The following is an 11,541-nucleotide window of genomic DNA, read 5'->3' on the forward strand; positions in this document are numbered from 1 at the left end:
GTAGCTCTAAAAGGGTTCTGCAGGTTCGGGGAGAAAGAAGAAGGCTTGGGATGGCAATATTACTCAGAACTCAGACACAGCTCCGCCCGCCACTGTCCTGAGCATCTTACACTGATGGGACCCTATCAGCAGCCCCGCTGGCATGGGGCCACGTTACCCACACAGTGAAGAGGTTTCATGACTTGCCCACACTTGTGGGGCTGCAGAGTGACAAAGTGACAAACTGGAATTTGAACCCGGGTGCTCTCCTCTCGAGTCGTGTTCTCATCGCCACACCGGGTCTCATACTGCTCACCAAGGGAGATGCGGTTGAATTAGGGAATGGTTCAGGCAGCCAGGTTGGTGACAGAGGCTCTCCACTTCTGCCACGGGTCGGCTCCATCACAGCGCTCAAGCCTGACCCACAGCAGGTTCACTGGCGCTTGCTGGGTCCCGAGTGGTTACGGGCAGTTAATGTGCAGCCATGCTGAGCACGGAAAGACTAGATAAACCTCCTGCCATAAAAGCTAGTGATAAGTAGGGATTGGCACCCTTTCAATCATCCTCTTGCTTAAGTTGGAAGCTCGCCTCCTTTCTAAGTCCTTTTCACAGAGCAGGAGCTGAGGTGTTAGGCAGCATTTTCCCGGCAACCCTCCCCTCCCTTCTCTCTCCCAAGTGGTGCCCATCTCAGCACTGACTTTGTTCCTCGAAGGGGTGCATATCAGAGAACCGGAACTGCGACTGGGTAGGAAATAAGAAAACTTGTTGGAAAAACAAGGTGCTCCCGTCATGAGGAGATGAACTTAGAGGTACAGGCTTTAGCCTCTTGCTCGAGAACCATCACTAACGAGGAAAGTGACAAAAGTCAAGTTTCTAAACCTGTAAAACTAAACACATTGCTGGTGGGGTGACCACACTGGAATTCAACCCCCCAGCCAGCCAAGTTCAAATAGCAACCATGTTTGCAAGTGCAAGGGCCCACCAGCAGAGCTGTGGCTTGGAACTGCTGGCTTTGGGGATATGCACAAGATACCCCTTAGGAGCAGACAAGCAAATGCCAGATGTCCAAAGATGGCACAGCTATGACCCTTACTCATGGACACACGTCACAGGATGGAAACCCTGGACCAGCCCTGAGGAGGAGGCCAGGGGACTGCAGTACAGGCTCGGAAGGAAGACCTCTCTGCCCAGCAAATCCAACTGTGCGTGTTAGGCACAGTGAGTGTTGGCACAGGGCAAGGCCCAGAAAGCTCCAGGTTTAGAGTGCAAGGAGTTTCATCAGAGTGCCCAGATGAGCCTCTGGCTGTTGGCTTTGGGGGCCTGCCTGGTTGTGGCCCAGCTCCAGGTGGGCACTGTGGTACCAGGCAGCACAGTCGCCACCAGATTCACCCCTTCCCCTGGGCAGTCTGTGACTGCGCTAGCCTTGTCTAATGAGCATGGTAGTTCTGGAATCTGTTTGGGAAAAAATGGCAACAAATAATTAAATGAAGGCAAAATGAAAAGTGAGGAGCCAGCCACTTCCTTCCATTAAGAAACGCATGAAGGCTCTCAGATTAGCCAGGAACAAGGGGGAAAAGAATCCCCAGGCTGGGGTTAAGGGGTCAGACTGAGCTTTGAGGAGTGTGGGTCCTCTCACCAGGGTGTGTGCTGCTCACTTTGTTGTTTGGGCACGGGTCACTGATCCGGGACTGGGAAAAGCTTCCTCACCATCTCAATATGACAACAGAGCGAATTTAAACAAAAGCTCTTGTGTCTTGGAAAGCTGAAGCAAAGGCTGGGAATAGTTCCCTTCAGGTGCACTGTGCTTTGTTTAAAACCCAAACAAACATTTCTCATGATCTCTCACTGAAGCCAACCTCATTTTTATATGCTGGTTTAGATAACCACCAGAAAGGCAAAGGAGCAAACATCTTGAGACTTCTCGCCTAGGTGTGTCGGGTCACAGCTGACTGCACTCAGTATGCACGTCCCCAGCATACGACCAGTAAAGCCTGCAAACTGTTCTCCCAGATCTAAAACGCATCAGTCCCTACAAAGACCAGAACAGCTAAGAACAAGACTGTTGAGTCCAATTAGTAGTAAGAGCTTCAGGATCAAAATGAAGTTTAAAACTGGCCTCTACCTGTCCCTGTCTCCTCTAGTTGATCTTGAACAAGCCTGATGACGTCAGATACATCAATCTGATGATCACTTTCTTCTGTTTTGGCCTCATTGGATCCTCGTGGGGAGGAACAGTCCTTGCTTCCAGTTTTCTTGCAGAAGGTAAATCTCCAACAGTCAAACATTAGTCTGTAGTGTGAAAACAGATTTTAAAAGGAAAATGAGTTCACACTGCCAATATACATCAGAATTATTTCTTTGAACAAAGCTAAGATAACTAGATACAGCCTTCGGCAACATTTATTCTGAAGTGGATACTGTGTGTTTAAAATGAATTTCATTCTTCTCCAATGAATTTCTACTGTATCAATGTTCCATTAACTGAGCAAATTTCTTATACAATATTGAGGTGAAATAAAGAGTTGCATAAGCAAAAATATTTACTTCTGCCACTTACAAGAAAGCAAAACCTGGATTTTGCCCCTTGACATTCAGTCTCGTATTTCAAGGACAGAAGTGTCTTGGTTCCCCTGGTCTCAATGCCACAGTCTACTTCACTGAGTTGGCAAACTTTCAACGCCATCGCTGATGGCTTATTTAGATTACTTAAGAACATTTTAAATCCCCTAAGTAAAGAATGTCCTGAGAGTTCCAGAACAAACATTAAAATCTTATTCCTCCAGTGAAAATTTGGCAAAGAAACTTAAATCAAGTGTTTTGGAAGCAATCTTGAGTTTAAAGAGACAACTAGTAACTATATCTCAAACAGAAGCCATCTGAAATCATCTGATGGGCACAAGATTCATCTGCATTAGGTAATTACCAATACACCTCTTTGTACTTCATCTTTTAGCGTATTTATGGTTCATTACTTCCCCCTGTGGGCTTAATACCTGGCAGGGTCCCTTCGTCGAGAATGAAGGTGTAAATAATCTGCCTGAATACATTTGACTTGTGGATCCACAAGCAATCCCACCTTTCCATTGTACCGCTTACACTCTGTTCTCTCCATCTAGGGGTTGCTTTAGTCCCTGCCTCAAGCGGCACCCACAGGGAAGCCCTTAGTGCCCCTGCAAGGAGAACACTGGGAGATTAGAAACATCTCCCCCTTTCGGAGGCCCCCACTATCCCCCACTGTCCTGAGACAGGCCCCAGCCACTCGTTCCCTCCCTGACCCCTCCCTGGCCACGGGATGCCAGCCTGCACTCAGTGAGGTTCACAGTTCTGGCCACCTTTCAGATGCTTGGGCACCTTCATAAGTTCCCCCAATGCTGGCCGGCCCCGGGAGGGGATCCAATATGCCACCTACGGGAGCACGGCAGCACTGAGTCTCAATGATCATTCCAGAGAGAAAGGAGTCACCACAGGATGGTGGGGGGCGGGGTCACACAGTTCAGATCCTAAATACTTTGGGGTGTCAGGGAGTCCACACGGGTCCCTAACAAGATGTCACATTTCTCCCACCCCGTCCTCTTCCTACTAAAATATGCAATTCTGCTGGGCTTCACTGCCAATCCTACAAGATACTCCATCCCTTTGTTTTTATTAATGCTATTGTTGGTCAATAGCTTGTTTGTTACTCATATATATCTTTCATGTCTTTTTTCCAGGAGTGTCTTCCTGATTCCTGTAGCCTTATTCCTTAAACTCCTGTGTACAACCCCATCACCAGGAAACTTCACAGTGAAAATGAGAAAAGATGAGCCATATCTTACATCCACTCTCCGCTGGCAGGACCTTGCGCCTCAGCATTTGTCACTTGTCCTTGGTTCCTGCTTTATCTTTCCAAGAAAATCAGACCTTGCCTGGTGCCCCAGGAAAGGTACAGACTGTCAAGCAGAGCCAGACCCAGGCATATAGACTTTGGATTGCTTAAATTTAGTTTTGACATTAAAAAAGGAAGATTTCCCTGATTAAAAACAAAACAGCAAATCCTGTTTTGTCTTCTTTTCTGCCAGATTCTACTGGGAGAATTTCAAACATGAGCAGGCTACCTGTGATCTTAAACCTCCAGAAGGGACCAAGAAAAGGCCCAGTGTGGGCTTGCACTTCTGGTCCCACTTCCCGAGATCTCCCCCCAGGTCCCACAGAGCTGTCCATTATCTGAGCCCTTCCACCAACCCAAGAAAGCCTCCTGCCGTTGCCGTCCTCAGTTTGGCAAGATTTTACAAATTATCAGTATTCACTCAGCCGCAAGATACGATTGAGAAGACCCAAGGTTTGGTTTTAATGTAGTTTGTTCTGAAAAACAGAACAAACATGCCCTTCACCCGACGTGACAGGGAGGCCATCCCCCACTTGGACAGGACAAGGTCCGATGCTGCCTCCCCTCCCTGGCAGGTCAGCCTCGGCCTCCTGAGACTCCTGGGTTTTGCTGAGGACAGCTGATGCCGGGGGCCTGGGGAGGGTGGGGCTTCTGTCCTAGGCTCACCCCTCCCACTAGGATTTTTATTTTTCAGCTGCTTTGGACAATAGCATCCCAAAAGTGAAGGACATCGTGGTCAAAACAACCCTGAGCCATGCAGGCAGGCACAGGTATAGGACAGAGGGTGGCTTCTCCAACAGCGGATTTTCCACAGATTAAGTAACCCTTGGGGCACAGAGGACAAATCCAGATGTCAGAACCACCTCAGTTGTCATTCATATCTGTTCATTTAAAAAATCTCAAGACTGGAATTCTGGCTGGGTGGCTCAGTTGGTTGGAGCATCATCCCATAAACCAAAAGGTTGTGGGTTTGATCACCGGTCAGGGCACGTAAAAGAGCCAACCTACTAATGTCTCTCATATCAACGTTTCTCTCTCTCTCTCTCTCTCTTTCTCTCCCTCTCCCACCCACCCCTCGCCCTTCCTCTAAAATCAATGAAAATATCCTTAAAAAATAATAATAATAAAATAAATAAAAATCTCAAGACTGGCATACCATAGAGCAGCAAACCATGTCAACGCCCTTCGGGTGTTCTGTCTCCCACTGGAAGAGCCCAGCTAAGCACCCAGGACCAAGGTGAAATGACAGTGGGCCCAAGGCTGGTCTTTATCTCTCAGAGCTCTAGGTATCTCGCACAGAGCACACAGATGACAACCGGCTCACTGGATGGCTGGGACTTGGCCAAGCCCAGTGCGAGACCCAAGTCAACTAGTTTCATCAGCTCTCCTATCTGCTCGGCCAAGATTCCAGCCCACCTACATGGTCCGCCTGGGTGCTGAGGGAACAGTCATCAGGGCAGCCCCCACCGCCCAGGAGCTCAGAGTCCTGGGAGAGCTAGTCTGTACAGGGACCAGAGTTTCATGCAGACACACACTCCGACATCCGGCTCGGGGGCACTCCTGCTCGGGCACAGTCACGGGGCCCTTGGGAGTCTGACGGAAAGCAGTGCAGGGGCTGCTCCGGCACTGCACAGCCCTGCGCAGCCCGTACTAACAGAAGAGGAATTGCATTAGTGTGAAAATCTGACTCTGCTGGCTCCAGCTGCTTCTCCATTGAAGCAGGAACCCTAGAAAAGTACATTTATAAAAGAGAACTATAGCTCTGGCTCGTGTGGCTCAGTGGATTGAGTGCCAGCTTGCAAACCAAAGGATCACTGGTTCAATTCCCAGTCAGGGCACATGCCTGGGTTGCACGCCAGGTCCCCAGTAGGGGGTGTGCAAGAGGCAACCACACATTGATGTTTCTCTTCCTCTCTTTCTCCCTCCTCTCCCCTCTCTCTACAGATAAATAAAATCTTTTTTTAAAAAAGAAAGAAATGTCCCAACTGGCTGCATTGTCATCACTCATAACAACTGCATTATCAGTTAAGAATTGCCCATGTTAAATATGTAGTCTTCCCATTCAAAAAAACCCGAAGGCAGCCCTAGGAAAGGGAGAGCTGAAGGCAAAGGGGGAAGCATCCGGGTTGAGGGACCTAGCTGCTTTCCCTGCCTGTTTATCCCCCTACCTCATCTCCTCCCCCTCACTGCTCCCCCTCCTCCCCCGCCCCTCCATCCATCTCCATCTTTGCCCTTCACTCAGATGCTGCCTCTCACACCCACTTTGTGTGGACAAGAGCAGGGCCTTTCCCTGCAGGAGCCAGTCCTGTTCTGCATTCTTGCTCCAACCCTTAATTCTGAAAGAGAAATAGACAAGGGAGTGGGGAGACACTGAGAAGATCTTAAATGCTTGCCAGCTGGTATGCTCATTGGCATTCACATCACTACTGTCTTACTAAATTTGTTCAGAGTTTTGTCTTTGTTTCACTTTAGTAATTTGAATAATATTCTTCACTTTCTCAAGAGATTCGGCTGAATGGCCCCCATCTGTGAGTTACACCCAACAAACATGTCATCTGACAAGTCTCAAAGGTCACCTGCCTGGTGCAGGCTGTTCAGATGGGCACTTGGTCGCTCTGGGGCCACCTCCAGCTGGTAGGGACTGGTCCTTTGGGCTCCAAAGAGATACTGGGAGGTTCCTGTGGATTCCGGAGCTGACCAGGGCTGCCATGACGCTTGATAAATCACATTCAGGATATGCCCCTAGCCACAAAGTCAAGATGTCCAGCGCCCCCAGATGTCCAAGAGTTTCTTGGTAACCATGGGGTGTCTGGAATCCTATCATGAGCTGGAAGTTCTGAAAGTTTTATCGAGGAAGCCCAGTTCTGTGGCTGTCCCAAAGGGGAAGGTGCTGCAGCCCGGCCATGCCAGCTCAAAGCCTGCGAGGACACTATCAGCACCTGGGCAGTCCTTAAGCGGGCGCCATCCTGGGCCTCTTCAAGCCACCCCATGACCAGCGAGAAGCCAGACTCCACCCAGCTCCTTGTAGCCTTCTCTGTAATCCAGGTGCTCGGGGCAGTTCTTTCTGCAGGTATTTTGGTAAAGACACCCCACCCCCCTCCTCTCCTGCCCTGGTCAAGGGAGAAAAGTCACTGAGCATCCCCAGGCTTGCTTTGGGTGCGGGCTCCAGGCCCAGCCCGGTCAGGCTCGGGGCCTTGGCGGACCCAGGAGCCTGCGTTCTACGGAGCAGCCTGGGAGACTGCACGGAGCTGGGGGCCTCTCTCCCTTGAAGGTCACTATGAAAAGGAACGTGCGGGTCCTGTGCACTCAGCCCAGAGTCGCCCTGCTCTCGTGAGCTGACATAAAGGGTGAAATGGAGTGAATTTAAGAGGAAAAAGCTAAACTCGACACAGAACATTACATTTCTGTGATTGCTGCTATTACACTTCTAACTACCACTTCTCTTACAATCATACCACACTAACTAAATTGGGGGCCAGATACTGTAGGATACTACGGCATTCTCTATTTCAATTTCAGGCTTTCCCCCATGTTACAGAAATTAATTAAATAACCTAGGGACAGAGGCCTCTCCTTTTGAAGTGATTGAAATCTTACTGCCAGTCACTGAGATGCTGCCTTTCCGAGATAAAGGTCCAGCGTTTATTTCAAGTCTTCAACCTCAGAAAGGGAACATAACCAGAAAGTTGATCTTGGACCACCCAGTTATAACATGAACCCAATAAAGCCCAGGGGTGAAGTCTCAAAATCAAAAGAAGGGATTTCCGGCTCAGAAGTTCCCCCGCAGGTGCTCTGCAGAGCCAGCCACTTTTGTAAGTTAAGTTATTGCCTCTCTCCTAACCGTCCTTGCAGCCCTCTTGTAAGAAAGCTTTGCCTCTACCACTCTTTGAAATTGGGCGTTTGTAACACAAAGAGGATTGTAACTAAGCTTCCAGGTCCCTAAGCCCAACCCCTCCCTTAGTGGCACGCCCCCTTGTTCACACAAGTCTCTTTTTTTCACTATTCTGTGAGGCAGCCAGAGTAGGCATCAACCCCATTTCACATAAAGCAAAACTGAGGCTCACCGAGGCATTGGTGCTTTGACAATAACTGCACCCAGGAGTGTTAGCTGCAGGCGCCCGGGCTCCTGCCCAGTCGGGAAGTCAGGACTTGGGAGGAGGCTGCAGGTCCCAAGGAGGGGAGTGAAAGGTTAAGGGGGTCCTAAAATAAAGCTGAAAACCCTCTCTTCCTATTAGTCCCATTTTACCAACTCATCCTCCTCTCTACACACCCAGGACTGTAGGGCAGGACTGTGCTGTCCCGCGTAGGTGTGAGAAGGTTGATCCCTCCCAGTGGCAGCTGGTCTAAGGAGGCTGGGGCAGAACACTGGAAAATTTTGGTCTGAGAACTCAGCTCGCAAAACCAGCTTTGGGCCAGCCAGTCCATCAGATCTGCACATTAGAAGACCCTCCAGTGTGAGGGCTCCTCAGTGGGCCCTCACCCCCCACACTTACCAGCCAAGTGGGGTCTCCTGCCTTCACGGGGTGTGGGCTGCAGACACTCTACCACCAGCAGCCCCTGGGGCAGAACTTCTATTTTTGTGGCTCAGCCCTGACACTTGGTGGCCACACATCCTGGGGCCTCCCACGGCCATCCCCTGCACATCCTGCCTGGGAGCCTGCGGTCCCCTTAACCCCTTCCCTGGGCTGGGTTCACAGGCAGTCACAGGCATTCTGTTAGGGACAACATCGGGCCACCTGCCCCTGGATGGGGACGTTTCCAGTCAAGTTAAGACGCAGTTGCTCTAGGAAAACAGTCTCCTCCGGTTCCTCTCCACCCCCACCCTCCTCCACTATGGCTCCTATTTAAGTCTTTAGTGCTACACTGGAGCCTAAGGGATGAAGAACAACAGAGGTGATTTTAAAAACACGTGGTAGGAATAGCCTAGGAGTTGAATGAGAAAATGACATTCTGTCTTTTCAACTGCAGTCTTCTTTTCAGTACCCGATTGAAAGGCAAAGCAGCTAGATTTCTGTCCCTTTCAGCTGCTGAGCTGGGAGAACTTCCCAGAGGGGCACCGCCAGGTGACACCCATGCCACACGACACCCACACCACACTGCCCTGTCCCCACACCTGTCCCAAAAATGATGCATCAGCAGGCACGAAGGCGGGAGAGCAGCTCCGGGTGTGGCTCTGAGAGGTATTAGGGGGCCTCTGGAGGAGAAAGCCCCCTTGGGTGACACCTGTCAGGATGTGAGAGGACCCCCTACCCATGCCATGAGGAGGAGCATCTGTGCACCTGGAGCCGCATCCTCAGGCCAGGTGGCTCCCTAGGCGGGGGTCCCCTGGGATCCCAGAGGCCAGAGGCGGGGCGGGGAGGGTGGTGGGGGAATGGTCCCAGCCCGTCCAGACCACAGTCCCTCTGCTTCCCAGACTCCGTGTCCACGCCACCTCCTCCTGCCACCCTCCCTGACTCCCACCCGCGCACACCTGATTCGGCCGCGGGACAGTCCTCCCCGCAGTCTTCGGCTCTCTGTACTCCACGCTCGCAGGTGCCCGCAGGTGTCAGCGCGCGGACGCCACTGTCTCCTCGGGTTTCTGGGCTGGGGAGGAAGGGGAGGGAAAAGGGAGGAGAGAGGGAGGGGAGGAGAAAAGGGCAGTGGAAGGAGGGGACGGGGGAATTGCCGGGGGGAGGGGAGGGACCAGAGAGGGGCAGGAGAGGGAAGGACGTAGGGGAGAGGCCGGGGAAGGGTGGACCTCAGGGACAAGTTAGAGGGGAGAGGGCAGGAGGGAAGCCGGGGGCAGAGGGAGGGAGGGCGGAGGGGCGGGGCGGACGGCTCAGGGAAGGGGAGGGGGCGGGAGAGGGAGAAAGGGGGACAGGTCTGGGCGAGGGGCAGGAAGGGCTGGAGGGGACGGAGGGGGGGGGGAGCGGCAGGGGAAAGGGCGGGCTTAGGGTCGGGGGGAGGAGTCTCAGGGGCGGGGCGGGGCCGCCTGGAGCCCGGCCCTCCCGGTCCTCCCCTCCTTCCCCCAAGAGAGCGGGTCCTGTCCCTACGCAGGGGGTCGCTTTGGTCCAGACCGCAGGACCGTCAGGGCACGGGACGGCGTTGGGGGTCTGCTCCGGATTCTCCCCAGCTGCGACCTCACATCCCGGGGCTCACCTGCAAAACAGGGGGGTTCCACCCGCTCCCTCGAGGTCCCGGCCCGAGTCGGCCAGAAGGGAGACTGTGCGTCCTCTCCCAAGCGCAGGGTCGCGCACTGGGAGTCCCAGCTGCTCTGGGTCCCCTGAGCTCCGCGACTTCCCCGGACCGGTGCGGGCAACCGTCGGGGAGGGAGGAAGCCGATTGCCGCCACCCGCAGGTCAGAAAGCGGGAAATCAGGGCTCGGCAACCGCTTAGGCTTATGGTGCGGGTTTTCAGTTCTCCGGGCACTGGAGGTGGGCCCCTGCGCCTCTCGGTGTTTACACCGAGGGGCGTCCCTGAGAGAAGCACGGGGCCTGGTGCTGCGGAGCCGGCTGCGTGGGGAGCCTAACCTTGCGACACTTCTGCAAGGAAAGGAAAGAGACCCTCCCTGCCTTTTAATTCTTGTGTCTTCCAAGGTTCCGGGGCAACAGTTCTTGATTAGAACAACGACCAAAAAGGTACAGAAAAACTAAAGCATCCCAATTGTTGATCTGGACATAAACTTTAATTGGGGCTTTAAAATGTCTGCATTTCGTGGATAAAGGTGGGCAGCCTCTTTGAGTAAAATAAAAACAGAACTCTGCCGAGTGGGAAATACTAAATATAGACCCAAAGGCAACTCCAAGCGCCGGCCAAGCCACGTCCAGGAGCCACAGCGCTGCCTAAGCCCCACCCAGCGCATTGGGGACACTGACCGCCTGGGGCCAGACGGCTGCACCACGCCGCCGGGGGTCTGGTGGAAAATCAGGGTGTGCGGCCACCGCGGGTGTGCACACTGGGGCCGCTCTGGGGAGGGGCCCAGGCTCTCCTTGCCTAGATGCTGTGTCTCCAGGCACCACGCTCTCCCGTGGAGGTCCTGGGAGAGGCAGTAGGCGCTGCGTGAGAACAGGGGCTACTGAGTGAACAGAGCCAGCAGGTTCACTGAGGAATGGGGCAGGCTGCGCTGGAGAAGGTCTGGGGCAATATGAGGTGGGTAGGAAATTAAAGGGAAGAGGAATTCCCTCAGCCCGATAGTTTTCCCTCACAGAATGAGCCCAGGAGACAGGAAGGGCACATGACTGGAAACACCCGCAAAAACCTGTGAGAAAAAGGTCAGAGTGGGCCAACATGGTGTTCTTTACCTGCTTTTTTTTTTTTTTTCCTCCCAAAAGCAATACCCCACTTCCCATGAGAGCATCTGGTAACATGGACCTTCTGGTATCAGAGATTCTTTCTGAGAGGCTGTATTAAATATTGTTTAATCGAGCAATGAAAGTCCAAAGGGAGGTAGCCCAGAAGCCCGCTGGGGAGGAGCTCTCTGCAGGACCCGCAAGCACAGAGCACCACTGGTGCAGAAAATGAGAGGAAATGGCCAGTGACCTGAGCCGCGACCTGGTCAGAAGAATGCGTGCAGGCTGCAGGCTCAAATCCCAAGGGCAGCACAGCACGGGCTCCGACCTGAAACGCATTCTGCCCCAATTCGAGGACTGCCACCAGGATCCTGAGCAGCCATCTCGGTTATGCAGCCCCCCACCTGGCAGGGAACTGGGGGGCACCTC

General features: G+C 52.7%; 1 protein-coding gene across 2 annotated transcripts in view; it reads right to left on the reverse strand.

Annotated features, from left to right (window-relative positions):
- Nucleotides 1-9,639, reverse strand: part of MCF2L (MCF.2 cell line derived transforming sequence like) — a 165,905-nt gene extending 156,266 nt beyond the window's left edge. Inside the window, exons 1-2 of one of the 2 annotated variants that reach the window (XM_024578945.3) lie at nucleotides 9,315-9,639; nucleotides 2,102-2,268 (exon numbers count right to left, since the gene is read on the reverse strand). In XM_024578945.3, the coding sequence (XP_024434713.2) occupies nucleotides 2,102-2,264 (163 nt within the window). In that variant the 5' untranslated portion in view covers nucleotides 2,265-2,268; nucleotides 9,315-9,639. Of the gene's footprint in view, nucleotides 1-2,095; nucleotides 2,269-9,314 lie in introns of both variants that reach the window. The other variant, XM_045186612.2, reaches the window with a different exon arrangement.
- Between the last annotated feature and the right edge of the window lie 1,902 nt (nucleotides 9,640-11,541).

This window comes from Desmodus rotundus, chromosome 13 (genome assembly GCF_022682495.2).
Source record: "Desmodus rotundus isolate HL8 chromosome 13, HLdesRot8A.1, whole genome shotgun sequence".
NCBI lineage: Eukaryota > Metazoa > Chordata > Mammalia > Chiroptera > Phyllostomidae > Desmodus > Desmodus rotundus.